Genomic DNA, 22,108 nt, shown 5'->3' on the forward strand with positions numbered 1-22,108 from the left:
CTGATTGGTCCAGACGCTACAATGTCATTTTAAAACCCATGCTCATAAATAACCATCTCAAATGTGTTCAGTGAGGTTCAGGTCTGAGGTTTGTGCGGGCCGGTCAAGTTCTTCAACACCTGCCTCAGTAAATCTCTTCTATGTGGACGTTTGTGCCGTCCTCATCCTTTAAACAAGCCATTCTTTTAGCTTTTCAATGGGTAGAGAAAGTTTCTCCCATGATCACAATTATTATTAAAGGACACTACAGGACCTGGATAGTGAACAGGATAATGGATAATGCCGGCCCAAAAAGATTAAGATTAACAGCTTTATGTGTATGACAACATTCTCTTACTGTGACTATAATGAAAAGAGCATGCTCATGGCAGCAGTGCCAAGGTCATGGGTTCAGTTATCAGGGAAAAACTGTTCAAACTGAGACCTTAAAATAATGCACTGTAAGACACTGTGGAATAAAAGTTGCAAATCCATGCATAATAAATAACAAATACAATCATTGGATTTTTACCCCATTCCCAGTTTTATTGTTTTTTTGTTTGTTTAAAAAGAGTATTGTTAGCAGTCCACACACAAAATATATGAATACATTTTTAGATGATTTAAACAGAGGAAAGAGTTACAAGTGATTAAACATCAGTCAAACAAATGATCAGAAATGGTAATAGAGCAGGCGTGCACGATCCAGTATTTCACAATATTGCTGTTCTGAGATCTATTTCCATTCAAACAAATGCAGCCTCAGTGAACATAAGACACTTATGTAAGAATCCTTTAAAAAAATGTTGCAATCAATTTAATTCTAATCATAAAGCCAGAAGTCTGAAACAAGAAAGTAGAACAAAAGGTCATCAGATTAATCTCATCATGTCCATGCGTCCTCAGAGCGATGTTTTCTTGTAGGAGATCAGCTTGTAGGAGTTCAGTTTTGCAGGAACTCACTGAGGGGAGAGTGACTGATTTTCTGAAGTAAAAACAAAAAGGACAGAATCCAATTTAGAAAAAAGTACAGCATTCTTTAATCCTTTAAATAGAGATATATATGTGTTCATATCCTATAAAAAAAATATTTAAAATAATGAAATGACTTGAAAGTTTTTTTTTAAATGAAAGTAGAATTTTTTATACCATTTCCCCAAACTGATAAGAGGTGGGTTTGGCATGTTTGCTGATATCTTCAAACAGTTTCTTGAGTGTTGCTGAATTGAAGTCATTCTGTGAATATAAAGACAAATACACACATTTGTCATGATTACTTTGTGAATGCAATTAAATCAGAATATAAACATTTAAATGCCATTTGCATTGACAGAAAACTCTTACTAAATGAATGAACTTCAGCAGAGCAGAGGAGAACTGATCTGAGAGGTAGACTTGCAAGATTTTGTCAGGATCACTGGGAATGTTCTTGTTATTCTCATCACATGAAGTCACTGCATAGACTGGATGACAGATTCACGTCAGAACAGGTTTTTTTTTTTTATATATAAAATGATAATGGACACAAACCTTTAAATAAAGACAATGTATATGAGCCCATGCAACTCTTGATACTTTTAAGGCAGAACTATTTGATGTGATCTTCATGTAACTATTTATCTTATCTTCATCTTACCATTTATTGTAGTGGAAAGGGTTTTAAACATTGATCCAGAGAAGTCACTGTCCATGTATATCGCCATCTGCAGCACATACACATGAAGAGGAAATAGTAATAAATATTTTAAAATACAGCCAACTAATTCTCGATAGGTAAAGTGTTTTATATAACTACAGATTGTTTAAGCCCCTTTTGAGAGTTTTGCAGTTGCATTTGTAAAAGCAGTTCTGTTGTGACTGCTGGGAAAGATGGACCTGCTATAGGTAGAAGAGAAGAAACAAGAAGAATCACAACGGGCCCTATTTTAACGATATAAGCACACGGTCTAAAGCGTCTAATTGCGTCGGGTGTATGAGGCCCAAGGTTTGGATTTTCTTTTCGATTAAAGACTGGGATTTCTTAAAGATTTTAATAATTAGTCCATCAAAGACATTTGTATACATTTGATTATATTTAAGATATTTAAGTCTTTTAGTCAATCAGTTTCATACGTAATATTTGTCAAACACATTAATATGGATAATGCACACTATTTTCCTCCGCTCAAGTGAGGAGAAAGAGGGAATGATTGTTGCGTTACAAATTATTTTTAAGTTTAATTTATCATAAAACATGTCTCTGAGTCTGTGGACTGTTTGTCAAAAATAGATATGGAAATGTTACATCAAATTGACCAGTACATACCTTTGAGAATTTTTTTTTAGTGGACATGGTGTTGATTGCTTCAATGAGATCAGAGGCAGAAAGCTGTCATAAAAACATACCAAAATGAATTGTCTAGAAGTCAGCAGGTGTTCACATTAAACAGGTCCTTCGTCTTCATTAATCTACTTCAAAAACTTGAATTTAGAATTGTATCCCCTGACATCTCCTTCTAAATTCTAAAATCCGTAACTCTAGGGTTCACTGTGTCAGTTTAAGATGATCACTTTAAAAAAAGGTAAATGATGCCGGTAACACTCAGTAACAAAGTACTTTCAAATCCTTTGCAAAATATTGCAATTTTCAGTGACCTAATCTAAAGTGAGAGCTATTTATGGTTAATAAGTTGCTAACAAAGCATAAAAAACTATATCTAACTCTTTACATATGAGCTACAGTAATTAAACAATAATACTTTGATTTATTTCAGTCAAGATAAATGACGAACTATTTGTATGTGTTATTAATATATCAATGTAGAGACTACAATATATAAACTATGAATTAACTATAAACTAATAGTTTTAAGTACTTTATTACAGTATAGTTATGATAAAGTGTTATCCATTATGCCTTACTCAATTTAGTGGGTTTTTGCTTTACCTTATACAGAATTGTGGATAGCAAGATTACCTGATATTTACATTGTCTGCAGCATCATGTGCATTATTACAATATTAAAGCATGCATTCAATTATTCTGATTTTTATACATACCTGAGCCTCAGGAAAATTAAAAATGTATTGGTCTCCTAGTCCAGACATGTAGACGAATATTTCGTCATCGCTTCCACTGCATTAAATAATAATAATGGTTATTAATTTTCCAAGTACAGCAGCAGAAGATCCGTAACAATTATTTAAATAAGCATATCATCCTATCATCCTAAAAATCCACATAATGTTTGACCAGTAGTTAACATGATGTAAATGAATAGAAAGTTGTTGGAGCATCATAAGTTCATGACAAACACATTGACTAAGAAGTACTTAGTACTAGGAAACCTTGGTTTCTATTCATGAAAGGTTTTTACAACATGTTTTAACAGCGTTGAGCATTTTAGCCAATCACAAGCATGTCTGTTGAGCACCGAAAGCAGTTGGCGATCACTGTTCACTCTCTACTGGTTAAATCCATTCAATAGACCTTAGTCTGATTCAACACCATACTGAATTTAATGCAGATGAAAACAAGGCCATGAGGATAGACTTTACAATGTATAAAGGTCCTAGATCATGGTTTTGTCTAAACAAAAACTGAACAATCGATATGTCCTGTCATGACAGCTCTCAGAGTGTTTGTTAATGGACATGACACTTAATATGTTTGGTCTTGCCTGAATAGATCTGCCACGCTGCTGCTGCTGTAATTAAATACTATTTAAAAAGTTTTTCTCAATTACAAACCTTTTTATGACTTTTCCCCCTGCACTCTCATCCCCTTGAAGAACGGCCAGGAATTTCTCTGGGGTCACTTTCTGTAAGATCAGATTTTGTCATAATTGATCAACTCGGTAGATTTCCAGAAAAAAATGTCAAAATACAATGTTAGCAGCAAGCACCCCCGCCTCCTCCCTCCTCCCTCCTCCCACACACACGCACACACACACAATATTTAATATTAATAATGTTACCTCTCCAGTGTAGTCCTTTGGAACTCCTGTGTACACGTTGTCTTGATTGATTACACTGATAATCTTTCCCGGTTTTGGGTTTCTGCAGGCAGAGAAGAAGAGGAACATGTTAACCGCAATCAGCTCCATCAATAGATGTTTTTCACAGACTGTGACACATTCACCAGAATTCAAAGTTTTTTGTATTTTCTTTTAAATAATTTACATTTATAATGCTTGTATTACAGTACATTACCTTATAAATTCATCATGTTGCTGCAGATAATATGTATACAGTAACACAGATAACATTAAACAAGTTCACAAAATCAAGTTCAACCATTAAAAGAGATACTCAAAAGTTTCAGCAAATTACTCACTTGGTATTGTTAGCGATGTCATCATACATCATCACCACAATCTGCGCATCAGGAATTCCATGAGGCTTAATTCTCTGATATGCACAGCACACATTGGCCTGAAACACACACGAAAAAGATGATTTCAATGTTCACTTACTGTCATCATATACAAACTGTGGTTCAGCACACCTTGAGGAACTTATGAGCAATATGTCTTTGCTAGTGAAAATTTAAAAAATAAATAAAAAAGACAAACCTGGTGTCGGTAATTGTCCCAGCCCTTTGAGCCGGCGACGAGGAGAACCCATTTTTTTCCAGACATTTCTTGAGCCTTTTCAAAGCAGTCTAAAAAATAATAATACTAACATTTTAAAACTAAATTGAAAGTTCTAATTATTTTAATTGGCTAACATGTACTTTTGTGATGACTCATTTATAATATGATTTTAGAGCACAGAGAAGAACAGCTGTAAGTAAGCGATGTGTTATAAAGTTTATGTGAAAATAACAAGAGCTCAAGTTTTAAGAGAAGTGTTGCTTCTGTTCATCGAGTGCTGAAATGTCAATCAATCGCCATGATGTTAAAAATACTAATTTGCCTGGTCAAGAAATGTTCAAAGTTTCTATTTAGCCTAATTGTCTTCATAATTAAATACAAATGCTAAAAGTGTTTAGGGTTTTAGATTATTGATGTCGATTGGATCATATGTCATCATACCTGTGTTGAGTGTCAGGTGTTCCTCTGTTTCTGTCCAGTCGTGTTCTGCTGCTTTTAGTCGGACGATCACTGTCTTTATATAGGCAGTTTATTACTGTCATTTGAGACACACGGATGGAGAGTTCATGCTGGTGGGAGGGTCAGTTTAATATTATGCAATCTTTGACAGTAGTTGAAGTGGGAAAAGTACGTGTGTCATCTAGTATGAGCAAAACATATGAATTAAATAAAAAAAAATTGTAGTGAATACAGTTAAAGAATACAAAATGTATGCATACGTTTTGTTGTATTATTGGCTGTTGTCCCAGTTCGAAGGCTCCTCCAAATGCAGGATTTTTTTGAGATACATTTTTTTTTGAGTGTCAAATTACACTTTTAATCTTTTTTGAAAAGACTCACATTACACTCACATTAAGTTAATTTCCTGCTTCAATCTGCATCTTGAATAAACTCCTGCAACAGGGTTCTTATTTTTGTCGTTACAGCGGATAAACTGTATTTTATTTATTTTTACAATTGCTTTCTATAAAAGTGGTACTCAGTGAAACTATCTTCAGACCAAGTCTACAAAACTGCCCACAGACTGCTGTTGTGCTCACTGTATGAAGAGTTTAGTGACCTACATGTAAATGCATTTACTGATGATCTGCACATAGTGATCATGTGTGAAAACACTTACAGCACTTACAAACTAGCTTTTGAAAAAAGAAAGAAAGGATTTCCCACCTTGAATTTCTATTTTAGTGAAAATATAAGAAGCATATACTCAGAGCCGTCGCATAGACTGTGCGAACTGTGCAACCGCACAGGGCCTCGCGCCACTAGGGGGCCTCGCAATCCTGCTGTTTTTTTTGTTTTTGTTTTTTTTTTTACATATTTTTTTGTTGTTGTCCCCACCACTTTTTAAAACATCTCGCGGCACGAATATAACAATTCTACAAATAAAACATCTCCAGTTAACTGGCAGAGCATTCATTTCGTTCGTTTTTTAAATAAGAGATGATCTAGCGCTGAAATGTTTTTTTAAATCAAGTGATCAAAGTGCTCGTTGCCGCTGCGATCAGTGGGCGGATACAGTGTTTTCTCGTGTGGCTCGCGCACACACCGCACTAACTTCACTCGGACGTGCGCTTCAATCCGTTGCAAATACTGTCTTCGTTCTGGTGAAATCACCAAACATAATGCACACAAATGTGTCCCTGCTTGATATACAATCACTGATGAACATAATCGGTTTTGATGAGGGAAAAAACTATACGAAAAAAATACTATCCGAGGGCGGACTAGAACCGAAAACCTCTGACATGATAGGCGAAAGTTCTTCCACTGGACCATTAAGATACACGTTTTAACATAGGCGGATCTATGTATATATTCACATGAAAATTCTCGAGCTGACTTGATGTAAAGCCGCTCGTTGCACATTTGATTTTTTTCCCTCTGAAATAAATAGCAAAAAGTCATAGCTGACTCTGAGACTATGTGCATGATTATGCTGTATTATTTTACTTGATAAAAACGTATTGCAGCGAGGTTATGCGTGCAATAGAACTAGAACAGCTACGTCCGTGTGTCGTGCGCAATTGAGCATCCACATCAAAGAGCAGGGCCTCGCATTTCAAGTTCGCACAGGGCCTCGCACCCCACCTGCGACGGCACTGCATATACTGTATATACAGTGTATGTGCTCACAGGAATAATGTTTTACCTCAGGCATTGATGAGTCATTTTCATTAAAACATTTACAGGAAATGATTTGCATATTATTCTCTGTCTAATGGAGTGCATGCTTGCTGAAGCGGATTGTTTCCATAAATAACATTTGACGGTTCAGTGAAAGAATAACTTATTCTGGATCATTTATTCAAAATAACACGGAAAAATTATATGAAACATATTTCCTGTAAATATTCTGTCCTTGATTAAAATGAAAATAATTGTAGAGTTGGACTGAAAATCTCATTCTGGAATTTTTGACATCAGATCTCCTGATCAATGACTTTTTATTGGATGCATTTTTTTGTTGCCAATGAAAATCTGACATTTGTTTGAGAAATGCCCCATTCTAGGTAATATTGACCTGGATTTCCATCTTTGCCTCATTTTGGATGAATGTTGAGAGAGAGAAGGAAGCCAGTCAGATGATCTACTCTCTCTCATTTTGAATGAACGTTGAGAAAGAAGACAGAGGTCAGATCATCTCTCTAATAACTGTCTTTTGTGGAAGCCAAACATTTTCTTCACAATGTCTTTTGCTTCACTTCAATTCACCAATGAAAATGTGGTAAATTCTGGCACTACATCCGTATCAACCTCCATAATAAACCATCTTACTTTACCATTTTCAAGAATCCAGCAGTGGTTTGCTGGTGTAAAACTAGCACAAATGCATCTTTTCAATGCTTGCATGCTCATTTTATCAATATTCAGGATTGAATCAGCTATATTCAACTTGGTGAAGAGCTGGAGAAAACTTGGTTAAGCTGTGTGTCAAATATATTCAGCTGCTGTAAATAGCTTGGTTCAGATACATTATTCGGAAGATAACCTATAATTCTCAACCTTTCAATGGCTCAGAAACACAAGGAGACAACAATATGATTACAGTAAACCATGATGCTGGAATGATACAACAATTAAACTGTCACATTTCCGTTCATGTTTGGACTGTGTTGTCTTTGTCTTCTATTCACCTTCTTCTTCTTCTTCTTCTTGTTTAATGGCGATTAACTCCGAAGGAGCATTCTTCTATTCACCTGTCTCACCTGTGCCTTGTTAATCACGTCGTTTAGTTATCTCGTTTGTTTTGCCCCAGCTGTGTCTAATTTCCCTGATCTGTTTCCTTGTGTATTTAAGCCCTGTGTGTTCCTTCAGTCTTTGTTGGTCGTTGTATTGTCAAGATAGTGTTGAGTGTTCATGTAATCTGTGTTTGGGAATAAACCAGATGTATTGAAATCCTGTCTCCTCGTCTTCAACCTGCAAAAACCCTGACAGAACGACCGACCACATCATGAGCTGGGAGCTCACTGGACAGATCGCGGCTTTGGCTCGGTATAGCCGTGATCTGTTGCATCATGCCAGTCCAGCCGAGCCTGCACTTCACGCCAGTCCAGCCGAGCCTGCACTTCATGCCAGTCCAGCCGAGCCTGCACTTCATGCCAGATCTGCCGAAGCTAAGGCAGTTCGCGTCATGCCCGCCGCGCCTGAGATTGAGAGCGTCATACCCGCTGAGCCTGAGCCAGTTGTTGGCCTAGAGAGGCCAGATCCAGTTTCGAGTCCAGTTCCGAGTCCAGCCGAGCCCGCACTTCATGCCAGATCTGCCGAAGCCAAGGCAGTTCGCGTCATGCCCGCCGAGCCTGAGACAGTGGTTTGCCCAGAGAGGCCAGATCCAGTTCCGAGTCTTGTTCCTAGTCGGGGGGTTGGCTGCCCTGTCGAGCAGGAACCAGAGCCAGTCTTCGAGCGAGAGCCAGAGCCAGTCTTCAAGCAAGAGCCAGAGCCAGTCTTCGAGCGAGAGCCAGAGCCAGTCTTCGAGCGAGAGCCAGAGCCAGTCTTCAAGCAAGAGCCAGAGCCAGTCTTCGAGCGAGAGCCAGAGCCAGTCTTCGAGCAAGAGCCAGAGCCAGTCTTTCCAAAGGCGTTTTCACCGCTGGTCCTGTCCAGCTCAGAGCCCTCTTCGCGGCTGGTCCTGTCCAGCCCAGAGCCACCTTCGTCACTGGTCCTGTCCTGCCCAGAGCCGCTTTCGGCCCCTGCCTCATCCAGTCCAGTGTCAAAACCTGATAATTTCCCCAAGGAAATTTTTTTTGGGGGGGCTATAAGTCCTCTTCGCCATGGCCGTCCGAAGGGTCCTCACCGCCATGGTCACCCAAAGGGTCTTCTCCGCCATGGCCACCCAAAGGGTCGTCACCGCCTTGGTCACCTGAAGGGTCTTCACCGTCATGGCCGCCCGAAGGGTCTTCTCCGCCATGGACGCCTGAGGGTCCGACAGCTCTGTCGTGGTCAAGCCCCACAGCCTGTTCTGCCCTGGTTCCCCGAGCAGCCAGCTCCGCCCTTCATCTGCCTTCAGGGCGCCCACCCTCCCTACCCTTTGGATGTTATACGGCGTGAGGACGCGCCTTCGGGGAGGGGGGGAGTACTGTCACGTTTCCGTTCATGTTTGGACTGTGTTGTCTTTGTTTTCAATTCACTTGTCTCACCTGTACCTTGTTAATCACCTCGTTTAGTTATCTCGTTTGTTTTGCCCCAGCTGTGTCTAATTTCCCTGATCTGTTTCCTTGTGTATTTAAGCCCTGTGTGTTCCTTCAGTCTTTGTCGGTCGTTGTATTGTCAAGATAGTGTTGAGTGTTCATGTAGTCTGTGTTTGGGAATAAACCAGATGTATTGAAATCCTGTCTCCTCGTCTTCAACCTGCAAAAACCCTGACATAAACACAGCAAATCAATGATACTGTATACTATGGAAGCTTGTTCCAAAATAAAAAGGTAAACTTTTTATCTCACAATTCTGACTTTTTTCTCAGAATTGTGTGATATAAACTCGCAATTGATGAAGTTCTAAATGTTGGTTCATGAGGATCCTATACGTTCAGTCCCGTCAGTCATCATTTCTCTCTCTCTCTCTCTCTCTCTCTCTCTCTCTCTCTCTCTCTCTCTCTCTCTCTCTCTCTCTATATATATATATAATATATATATATATATATATATATATGTGTGTACACTACTGTTTTAGATCGGTACGATTTTTATGTTTTTAAAAGAAGTCTCTTCTGCTCACCAAGGCTGCATTTATTTGATAAAAAACAATATTATTGTGAAATATTATGACAATTTAAAATGACTGTTTTCTATTTTAATATATTCTAAAATGTAATTTATTCCTGTGATCAAAGCTGAATTTTCAACATCATTACTCCAGTCTTCAGTGTCACATGATCCTTCAGAAATCATTCTAATATGATGATTTTATGCTCAAAAAACATTCATTATTCATTATTTTCAATGTTGAAAACAGTTGTGTACAATTTTTTTTTCAAAATTCATTGATGAATAGTTTCGTTTCAAATCGTTTCGCTGGATAAGACCCTTATTTCTCAAATGGGATTGTGTCGAGACTTTGAAGCTGCATTGAGACAGACATTTGAACCTTCTTTGAACATTTGAATGGTTGGTTGCCATTGAAGTCCATTATATGGAGAAAATCCTGGAATGTTTTCCTCAAAAACCTTAATTTTTTTTTTCGACTGAAGAAAGAAAGACATGGACGTCTTGGATAAAATGGGGGTGAGTAAATTATCAGGTGTCAGTACAGTACAGTGTCACATGCATTTTTAAGTATAGGGAACAATCGTTTTGACCTTAATGTGAAGGTAAATGTTCAATCCATGTGAGGCTGGAGACTGATTAAATACATTACAGAATGCACAAATTTAAATTCAGCTTATGAATTAAACATTAAACTGGAAGTCTTTTCCTTTTTCCTGGATTTTCCTTTGTCTTGTTCAGATGATCATCCAGTGGTCATAAAGATCGAGGGTTCATTTAAACTCTTGAAACATCAAAATGATACAGACATTGACGCCAACAAAAAACAAGTTCTGATGAGAAAATATTATTCATTTCACCTATAACTGTTAAAATCATTATATTTTGCTGAATGAAAATGACCAAATCATCAAGTGTCCGATGAGATCCTGTCCCACATTCATGACCAATGAATCACTCGTTTGAACTCCTGAATCATACCTTGTTTCTTTAGTAATTTATTGAGTAGATTGTGAAAATGGAATGCACTTAATGATTGCAAATGTGTATGTTTGAGGAAAACAGCTTATAAATAATAAAGAATGATGTTTTTTTTTTTTTTTTTTTAATGCTGAAAGTGTTCTGTGATGGTCAGGTTTAGGGTTAGGAGACAGAATATGCAGTTTTTACAGTATAAAGACAATATCTGTGGAAAGACCCAATAAAACACGTGTGTATATAGTCCTGGTAAACCTTATGTTATCGGGACAAAATGTATTTAAAATATCTGACATTTTTGTCCTTTAGGGGATTTTTTTTTGGTGCACATGAAGAAATCAGCTTATAAATCTCGGCCTGTATCTTATCCCTCGGCAAAGCTGATCTTTGATTAAGACAGTGTTTTCATTTTCATCTGTGCCAGTGAAGAAATAAACATAGGCTGAGATAGAATGTATGTTTTATGAATCATATTCTTAGTGAAGTGAAAATTCTTACATTGAATTTACTGAAGGCTATCAGGAAAGCTACTAAGTAAATTATTAAATCCATTCACAATATGTGCACATTCCTTATTAATCTTATACCTAATATGATAAATATTAATGTTTCTGTGTTTCTTGTCCCTTGACAGTTATGAATTACATTACATGAATCGCAAATGATATAGGCTTATTTTCAATTAAAATGGCACAGTTAGATAATAGTTTAATAGTTTGCATCCCTGATTATTTCTGTTTCTATTGTAAAGCTATGTGTTTAGCTAGTTAGGCTATCTTATCTCACACTTTATGACTGTTAAGTGTCGCGCTAAGATTCGCGCTCAGCAGTTAGGCTACTGTTTGACACGAGCACTGAGGCAGCTCAGACGAGAAGGTCGGTCATTGGCGTTGTGCAATATCCTTGCAGCACCACCAGAGTTAATTTTAGGCAATTATTTCACAACCTTTACTGTGTCCACCTTACTGCGTTTTGAATTATGCGTGGCACTTCCGGTTTGGGGAACTTCCATCCAGAAAGGCTGAAACTAATAATTTCAAATCATAAGGTTGCCCTACAAATAAAGCTAATCCGTCAGTTTGACTGGATGAGCCGTCAATTTCCCTTCATGATTTTTTTCAGACATCATGAGAATAACATTATACTTGGTATTTTAACATGACATGTCTATGGCAAGCGCTCGTTTTAGCCGCTGCTTCTTAAAGCTGGGACAGAGATGGGTCTTGTGCATTTTGCCCACTTGGGTCCCACCTAGTACCAAGTGCAATCCTACATGAAATCCATCTGGGCAATTAACATGGGGCCATTATGGAACCCGCGGACAATCCTACATGGGGCCCATTTTTCAGCCCATTTCATCATATGGGCCCCACATACAGGCTGGGTACTTGGGCCCTACTAACACCCAGTGAAATCCTACATATAATCTACATGGGCAATTGACAAGGGGCCAACATGGAACCCATGGACAATCCCACTTATAACCCATATTTAAAGCCCATGTAGTCCCCATGTAGTACCCACATAACACTTAAAGCTGGGACCGAAATGGGTCTTGTGCATGTTGCCCAGTTGGGGCCCACCTAGTGGCAAGTGCAATCATGCATAAAATCCATGTGGGCAGTTGGTGTGGGACCATAAAGAAACCTGCGGACAGTCCTATATAAGGCCCATTTTTCCAGCCCATTTAATACCCATATGGGCCCCACATACAAATGTTGGCTGGTTAAAATAACAGTGAGATTCAGTGTGCGAGTCAACAACAGAACCGAACACAAGTAGCCAGCATTGTTTCATCTGTTTAGTGATGTGGAAACTCTGAAAATCAATCTAGTACTGTAATAATCACAGCTGTTTGCAGTGTTGGGCAAGCTACTTGGAACATGTATTGAGCTAAGCTAGCAGTTACTCTACATTAAATGAAGCTTCACTACACTGAAGCTACCACCCTGGAAAATGTAGCAAGCTAAGCTACAGGAACATGGCAAAAGTAGTTCACTACATCTAAGCTATTTTTTTTTAAATTACATTTTTATATTGAACCAACTTCATTCCAAATCAATGCTATCTCAGTGATCAATAAATCTTCCAGATCCTCCCAAATTAAGCTGCTTCCAAATCCTCAGTTCTCATTCTCCTGGATCTGTCTGCTGCCTTCGACACTGTGAATCATCAGATCCTTATGTCCAGCCTCTCATCACTGGGCATCACAGGAACTTCCCTCCACTGGTTTGAGTCCTATCTCACAGGTAGGTCTTTCAGGGTCGCATGGAGAGGCGAGGTATCCAAAGCACATCAGCTGACCACAGGGGTTCCTCAAGGTTCAGTTCTTGGACCCTTGCTCTTCTCCATTTACACCACGTCACTGGGACACATCATACAGGCACATGGTTTCTCCTACCACTGCTATGCTGATGACACACAGCTCTTCCTCTCATTTCAACCAGAGGATGCCACAGTAGCTGCACGGATCTCAAGCTGTCTGGCGGACATCTCGACATGGATGAAGGAACATCACCTGCAGCTCAACCTGGCAAAGACTGAGCTTCTCGTCCTCCCTGCCAATCCGTCTCTACAACACGACTTCACTATCCAGCTAGATTCATCATCAATCACCCCATCAAGGTCGGTCAGAAATCTTGGAGTAATATTTGATGACCAAGTTCAATCATGCAGGTTTGCACTGCACAACATCAGGAAGATAAGGCCTTTCCTAACTGAGCATGCAACACAACTTCTCGTCCAGGCCCTGGTCATCTCTAGGCTTGATTACTGCAATGCTCTTCTGGCTGGACTTCCATCATGTGCAACTAAACCTCTACAAATGATTCAGAATGCTGCAGCTCGTCTTGTCTTCAACAAGCCCAAAAGAGCCCACGTCACTCCTCTGTTCATCTCTCTGTACTGGCTACCTCTCGCTGCTCGCATCAAGTTCAAGGCATTGACGCTTGCTTACAGATCTACCACAGGCTCAGCTCCCTCCTACTTTCACTCACTCCTACGAGCCTACATCCCTACCAGAAGCCTACGATCGGTCAACGAGCGACGTCTCGTGGTTCCATCACAGAGAGCCACAAAATCACTTTCCAGAACATTCTCATTCACAGTTCCATGCTGGTGATGCTCTCCTCACCCTCATCCGGAATGCAGAATCCCTGGCAACATTCAAAAGACAACTGAAAACCCATCTCTGAAAAATGCCTGAACTTCGTATTTTGAGCACTTCTTGCGTTGTTTTTTGCCTCTTCATGATGACTCGCTTAATTTAGTCCTAATTTGTAAGTCGCTTTGGACAAAAGCGTCTGCTAAATGACTAAATGTAAATCTGTAAGTCAAACAGATAGGCAAGCATAATTGTTCAGTTCAATTGTTTATTCAACAACTGTTCCAAACCAATTTGGCAACAAAAACTAACAAACAAAAAACGTGATCCACATAATAACAAAACCAGGTGTCGAGAGTGTGTGTGTATTCATCTTTATGTGTATGTATGCATATGCACATGTGTTTGCCTGGGTATGCACAATTTAGACTTATTTGCAGGACTAACTGTAAGTTAATTTAAAACTCAACTCAGCTCAAACCACTGTAGCAAAAGAATTAAGACCTGCTCCAAACAGTACCAACATGGCAAAAAAAAACCCAAAAAAACATGTCCTCTAAATAACATTTGGTTTGTGTGTTTGTTTGTTTGTTTGTTTGTTTGTTTGTGTGTGCGTGTGTGCGCGTGTGTGTGTGTGTGTGTGTGTGAAAGATATCTATCTCTCTCCATGGAAACAAGTTTCTGCCACCACATATCAAGAGGTGGCCAGGCTGGACCCCAAGCTTTTTAACAAGAGGTGTTTATTCACGCGACACAATAGAAGCTTTTCAAAACTTTGCATCGGAAAGACGGTTTCTCTTTGGTCGGAAAATGTCTTTTCCTACACTAAAGAGTCGTTCACAAGCTGCACTAGCAGGAACTCCTGTGTTGTACTTCAGGAAGATCTTCATCATCTGCAGGTTTTGGAATGCATTGACAAGGTTGGTTTCGGGTGATTGCAAGTAGCTGTCCACTTCATTTAGAAATGTTCTTGTTCTGAGTGAAGGGAAGTATCCAGTTATTTCATCGCCATCATCAGTTGGGTCCTCGCCATCTGTCTGCATGTGATCATCTGGGTACTGAGTTTGAAGCAGGTTAATTTCTGCTTTCAGGTTTGACACAACATCAGCCTTCTTTCCACTGGGGATGTACCCCAATCTGAACATAGGATGAGCTGCAGAGGCTACGAGCAACCTTGTATCTTGAAAAATGTATCCAAACTTCCTCTTCACCCCATTGATGATTGAACTACCAGTGAGTTACAGTGATGCATGTTTGCCTCATGCTTCATCTGCTCCATTCTATTGAGGCGAATTGAGATTGTTGGCCCCAACACTCCTGTGTAGGCCATTTTATCTGATTGTAGTACGTCAAGGGCCTTGGCCAGAGGCGCCATAACCTTAAAGATGCACAGGAAAGACAAGGAATAAATAACAATTACTCAAAAGTAATAATAATATAAGTTTTCTTATTTATAATCATCATCATTCTAATAAGTAGTAGTTGTTTAACATTCAGTTAACAACCTGGGGAAAAAATTCCCTACACTAAGCTCAGTTAGAGGTATGTGGTTGCCTTTATGTTCAGACAGATACATGGATTACAGCATGAACACCGGTTAACTTAAGTACATATCAAAATAAAGGTAATATTTACCTGAACATACTCCTGTATGAAAGTGAGTTCTGTTGCTTTGAAGTGAGTCACCAGAAGCTTCTCACAGGTCTCCTAGAGGTCTTGTTCTTTTGTCAGGATACAGGTATTCAAGCGCTCCATGGCATGGTAAGTGGAGTTCCACCTTGTTGGACTGGGAACTATCAGCTGGCCCCCTAGCTTGTCTTTGATAATGTCTGAAGCTTGTGTGCTTCTGTGTTGCTTGTTCCACAGTCCCTGGCATTTGCCAATTGTTGATCTTGATACTTTTTTAAAGGCCTGTGATTGGGTCAAAGCACCCTCAATGTCTCTCGTTGCAACCAGGTTGAGGGTGTGGCAGGTGCATCGCTGATGAAGTGGGAGACTGTAGTCTTCTTCTGTTTTATTAAAAATATCTGTGACATTTATGAAGACAGTGTGATCCTCCTCTTCTTCCTCATCCTCCTCTTCTCTGTCTTGAATGGTTCTTTGAACTGCTGCACAGACATTGAAAGCCTTCACAAAATTTGAACCATTATCTGTAGTTGTAACAGTAACCTTGTCTTTTATGTTGAAATCTCTGTGCACGTCTTGCAACATCTCAGCTAAAACAACATATGTGTGGTGCCCTATGATCCTGCGACAGACTAATGCCCCAGAGCAGATGCTTAATGTTTCTAGGTTTATCCAGTGGATAGTCACCCCAAGGAAGCTTCTGTTGTTTGACGACCACCCATCTGTTGTGGTACATACATGGTTCTGTTTGGACAAAATCATAGACAGTGTGCTTTTCATTGATGTATACTCATCCTCAAGCATTCTTCCCAATGTTCTCCTGGACATCAAATGCATAGAGGGTAAAATCTCTCTGAATAAATCTGTATTCTGGTCTCTCCACAGTGTGAAGTGGATGCAATCATTGAATGATGAAGTTAAGGATCAACTTGTCAAATCTCTCTTGGGTTAGGGTGGGTCTACCTCCTCTGAAGTACTGTGCTACACTGCCTTGTACGAGAGGAACAGGGTGTTCCTCCTCCTCATTCCTGGATGCACTCATTTTCTTGGCGTGCTCACGTTCCATTTCCATGGAAGACATTTTAGTTGGGTGAACCCTCTATAAAATGTTAAAAACATCATAATTTCAGAATAATCTAAACTTTTCCTCTGGGGTCACAAAGCATTTTATCTTACCACTAGGAGTACTCCTAAATCACACTAAAAGATTTTAGCTAGGAGTTTTCTCTTAAAAGTTATTCACAACGCCTTTCAGACCTACTCTTAGTAAAGAAAAATGACAACTCCTAAACTAAGAGGATGACGTCATTACTCATGCACGAGCTTGACTGAAGTGACCACCTTGATTGGCTGATGATTGTAACGCGGGAATGATTCCAAACACCTCCCCTACGATGATGAGTGACAGGTGACAGGTCTGAGAATGCGTGCGCTACACAAGTAGTGCGAAGGACGGAAGATGATGAATAACTGAATAAATAGCCTAAATGAATAAAGAGTGAGGCAAAACAAATAGCCTAGTAGCCTAATGAAACATTTGGATTGATGCAATATCTTTGCAACATTATTGAATTAATCTGTCACTATATGCCTCTGCCTACGTTTGCAAAGAGAAGAACATTTTAATTTGATTCACAATGATAGGTTACAATTAGTTAACATGCAATGAGTAGCCTAGTTTTGGTTGTTGTTGGTGGCGTTATTGCATCCCTAGTTATGCCTACAATGCAAAATTGTTCCCTCGCGATTGGAAGCTCCTGTAGCCGCCGCATACGCATTTCAAAACATCGCACCGTGAAATGCCACAAAAAGCGGTTTGTGAATAGGTCTTAGTGAGTTAGGAGTCCTCTCGACTTCTTTTAAGCTGTCCCAGGCTTAGGTGCTACTTTTAGTGCTTAAATGCTTCGTGAATTACTCTTAGTCAAAAAAATGAGGAGTCCTAAAGTTATGAGTGACACGCCCATTATTTTTTAGGAGTTGCTCCTAAATTCAGTTAGGAGCTACTTTCAGCCTTAAAATTCTTTGTGAATACGGCCCCTGATCCTTAATTCTTTCCCCACCTCTTCCCTCCTACATGTACTGTATTTGTTTATTTGTTTGGGTAACACTTTATAATAATGTTCAGTTATAAGTCCCCTTAAACGTTATTAGTAAATGATGAACTAATTATTTACAAAATATGACTATACATTCATAAATGATTAATTTGATTAATACGTTTTATGCTAACATTTTATGAATGTTTATGAATGTTTTAATTGAGTTACAAGTCATTTATAAATTCTATACGTTCATAAATTGTTGTATGCTATACATAGGTGTGGTTTTAACATTTGGTGTGTGTGTTGTTATGTTCCCAATTTAGTCTAGGGGGTTTAAAGAGGGAGTAACAAATGATGTAACACAAACAAACAAACAAACAAACAAACAAACAAACAAATAAATAAATAAATAAATAAATAAATAAATAAATAAATAAATAAATAAATAAATAAATAAATAAATAAATAAATAAATGATTGAATGAATGAATGAATGAATGAATGAATGAATGAATGTGAAAAATCTCCTTTCCGTCTATCCCAGCTCTAATTCCTTTTCACCTTTATAGCCAAAAGGCTACACAACACCCATTGGTTTACACCTTGTAACAAAAGGACACTGCAAGAGTATGCTTAATGAGGTCTTTTATTAAAGGTTTAACCAATATATTTATGAAGCAAACAATGATCAAAAAGGTTATGTGACATACCAGGTTAAGTTTAAGGGTAAGTTAGTGGATAACCTCAACTTTCGGTTCCAAAAACGGAGGTAACTTTCTGGGTATGTATGTAACCATAGGAACTTACTCTCTGAAGATAACCTGCTCGGTAGCAGGTTATGTTCCAGGGTTAGTTTGTTTCAGAGAGGTGACGGAGCATGGCGTGCCCTTTTGAAGACGATCCAGTGGATGTGGAAGTCTCCTGTGGAAATCTTTTCCGCCATGAGGGTGATACGACCACGTATCGATGTGTTTTCGTATCCAAATGAATATTTACCGTTTTTCAAAAGAATCGTTAATTTATTAAATGAAGATAATGGAGTTAAATATTTAACTCCATTTATTTAACTTTTTTGCGACGGGGTATTTTTGTACACAATAGGCGATGCAGAGCATGTGGGAAAGGCAACTGTGTGTAGGGCTGTTCGTACAGTATGCATTGCACTCAAACGGGTCCTACACACTTTTGTGCAGTTCCCTGGCCATAAACCACTGAGGGTCATTAAAGAGGAATTCCACAGAGTGGCGGGTTTGTCCATTCTATGATATTCTATGAAAGACCATTTTAGTTACATAGCACTACTTAATTTATTCATACTGTATACAGTCACAATAATTTTAAATGTTTCTAATTATATAACTTTCAATTTCAGGGTTCCCAAATGTGATTGGGTGCATTGATGGAACCCACATTCCCATTAAAGCTCCTTCAGTCAATGAAGGAGACTATGTTAAAGGTCCCATGACATGCTACTTTTTGTAGGCTTTAATATAGGCATTAGTGGTCCCTAGTACTGTATCTGAAATCTTTTTCCAAAAATTCAGCCTTGGTGCAGAATTATAGCCACTACAAGCCAGTCCCAGAATGAGCTTCCTTTAGACGGGCCGTTTCGGTGTCTGTAGCTTTAAATGTTAATGAGGAGTAGAAAGGCGGCGCAAGATGGAGGCTGGGTGTGGCCTTGACCATCTTGCAGGAACATGTTTACGTTGGATGTATTGCAATGGCACGAAGACACGCAGTCGTTCAAGCATTTCAGTTCGACCCAGAATCGGATCCAGATGGAGAAGCAACGGATGAAGAAGTTGCAACTCAGCGGCACCAGCAGGACGTTTCCGAATGGTTAGTTTAAAATATTATGTCTGGATACGGTACTTTAGTGAATAACAATAATACTTCAAATTAGATCTATGAAACGACAAAATGATATTACATAATTTATTTGTTTACATAATTTATATTTCATATATATTAAAAGTAATATATATATATATATAAAAGTATATAAATATATAAATATATATAAATATATATATATATATATATATATATATATATTTATTTATATATAGAGCATTGGGGGAAAACTGTTTATTTTGCCTAGATGTTCTAGTACAGAGATCTGTAACGTCTGTAATTTATCTTATTGAAATGCGGATATCGCGCGCACCATATAACCAACAGGAAAACGGTTATCCAAATAACAAAGAAGTGTACAACACTCGCGTTACAGTGTGTGTGTCCACATTCTACGTGTAACAAGCTAGGTTACCATAAACAGTAAACAAGCAACACACTTATATATCATTAGTTGACTTGCTTGTCCGAGGTGTGTAGCTGAGCCAAAGAGAGTTGGTACTGATCCAGACTTTAGTTTCAGACGTTCAGCAAGCCCAGCTCTGTATTGACCCAAGTTGAGGGAACAGTCGTCGGTGAAATGTTTGCCGCAGACATGCAAAACTTTGGGAAGTTGTGTCGGCGCATTTCCAGAGAAAATTAAATTAATCCACTGGTTCTAAAAAAATCTCCTGCCATATTCTGTAAAATGACAATGACAATTTATTTATTCTCTTATGCAAAAAAGGGGGAATGCATTCTATGCATCATACCTCTATGGGCCTCCCCACATTTTCTGTTTCTGTCACAGCAGAAGTGGTCTCTTCATCATCATCCTACAGTAAAAATAAATGGTAAAATGGACTGCATTTATATAGCGCTTTCATAGACCTATGGCCACCAAAGCGCTTTACATAGCCTCACATTCACCCATTCACTCACTCATTCATACACCGACGGCGGTGTCAGCCATGCAAGGCGCCATCCAGCTCGTCGGGAGCAGCTGGGGTTAGGTGTCTTGGAGCAGCTGGGGTTAGGTGTCTTAATAAGGAATGCTTGGTCTAGCAAACAGAAACCTAAAGACAATAATCACTCACAACTGTGACAGAGTGTGGTGTTGCAGGAGGATCCAATAATACAATGTGGCCATCAGCAACTGCAAGATAATTAAACCAATAATATAATCATGCATATTCAATACTCAATATTCTTAAACAAATACAACTAATAAAGAAGGACATTAGGAACATCTAAGAGTACTAGTAATAAGATTACAGTATACAGCATATGCAGTCAAAGCAGCATGCATACTGCACAAGTAAATCAATGACTGTAAAATGCATTCAAAATGCCTTTTTAAAATGGTGACAGTGTTGATGATTTTCTTTATTAAAACACTGACAAAAACAGTGAAAAGTTTTGCTGAGTCCGATGAACTGCCCCTGGAACCCCATCGACCACAGGTCACCCTTTATTAAGGGACAGTGCCAGCTCCTGGGCAGCTGGGGTGGGGGAAGGTGGAGGTGGACCCCCACCTGTTTTACGGGCCTCAGCCTTCTTTCTATTGGCTATGTATAGAAAACTAAATTAGGCTACATTAAATACTAAATTACATTGCTGGAGAATGTTTTTGTGTTTCATTTTGACTTAGCTCACACTTCTTCTGGCTCCAGAAGGATTACACCTGATAAAAGAAGAAGCCAACATACTAGCCAATTAAGTGCATTACTACTGTAATATTAAGAAATATATGGAGGCCAACAAGTAAATACTTGTCTATTTTTACTACATGCCCCAAATAATTTTTGCGTCACAATGAAAGGGGAAAATAGCCCATTTATAATTTTATAAACTCATGCATTTACTCAGTCCGTTATTTTTTGCCAAGCCAACTCTCTTTATTCTGCTGATGCAGCAGTATTGCTTTTTTTTTTGTTATAATGGGCTTATAGTCTTCATAAGCAAGCATTAAAACCTCCAACTCAGTTTCACCGAAATATGTAGCTCGCTTTTTTTCTCCCTGGGTTTCCATGGTGACTCCTGAAATCGGTGATCCATTGAAAATGTCTTTATGTACTCGCCGTGTGCACGCATTAGCTCTGGGTTACCAATAGGAGGTTGATTAAACTAACTCTTCTCAGGTGTTTTGGAACCGACATACTCATGGTATGCGGGTTTGGGGTAAATCAACCCAGAGGTTATGATTTACCAAATGGTAAGTTAACCAAGCTTTCTGGAATACCCCCCTGATCGTCAGGAGAGGGCCAGGCCAAAATAACAAACAAAACAAGGGCTTCCTAAGTTTAAACCATAGACTGTAAAAAAAAGGTTTAAACCCAGATAAATTATCTAACAAAATAAATAAAAAATTAAAGACAGTTATCTTACCTCTCTCCCTGACTAGCGAGAGATAAACAGGAGAAAAGTTTAGGGATGTATAATCCAAATAAATTGGCACCCGTCTCCCGACACGGTTTAATAATTTAAATTCACACAGTCTAAACGGTCGTTGTACACAACAGGTTTCACAACAGAATATAAGTTCTCTTTTCAACAGCAGTTCACAACAATGTCTGTGATAGCTGGCGAGAGATTCTGTCGATCACAGTCTCTGTGCTGCTTTATACAGGCTGCCAACAGAAAAGCCAGGCTCCTGCTAATTAGCATCAGCTGTGGACGATTTGGAGTGCTGCATGAGAGAAAGAGAGAGAGAGAGAGAGAGAGAGAAAAAGAGAAAATATCACCAGCCCAATATAAACACAAAGACTACTTCACAGG

General features: G+C 38.8%; 1 protein-coding gene across 1 annotated transcript; it reads right to left on the reverse strand.

Moving 5' to 3' along the window:
- Positions 1-499: 499 nt before the first annotated feature.
- LOC311306053 (legumain) lies at positions 500-5,059 on the reverse strand. The gene is made up of 11 exons (XM_084434231.1): positions 4,995-5,059; positions 4,533-4,621; positions 4,295-4,392; positions 3,936-4,017; positions 3,709-3,779; positions 3,019-3,094; positions 2,285-2,347; positions 1,616-1,682; positions 1,324-1,442; positions 1,129-1,215; positions 500-964 (listed from the first exon to the last, which is right to left on the reverse strand). Exons 2-11 carry the CDS (start codon positions 4,596-4,598, stop codon positions 923-925), a joined length of 771 nt encoding a protein of 256 aa, XP_084290357.1. The 5' UTR covers positions 4,599-4,621; positions 4,995-5,059; the 3' UTR covers positions 500-922.
- Between the last annotated feature and the right edge of the window lie 17,049 nt (positions 5,060-22,108).

The sequence above is a fragment of the Rutilus rutilus genome (assembly GCF_951802725.1).
Source record: "Rutilus rutilus genome assembly, chromosome: 16".
NCBI classification, from domain to species: domain Eukaryota; kingdom Metazoa; phylum Chordata; class Actinopteri; order Cypriniformes; family Leuciscidae; genus Rutilus; species Rutilus rutilus.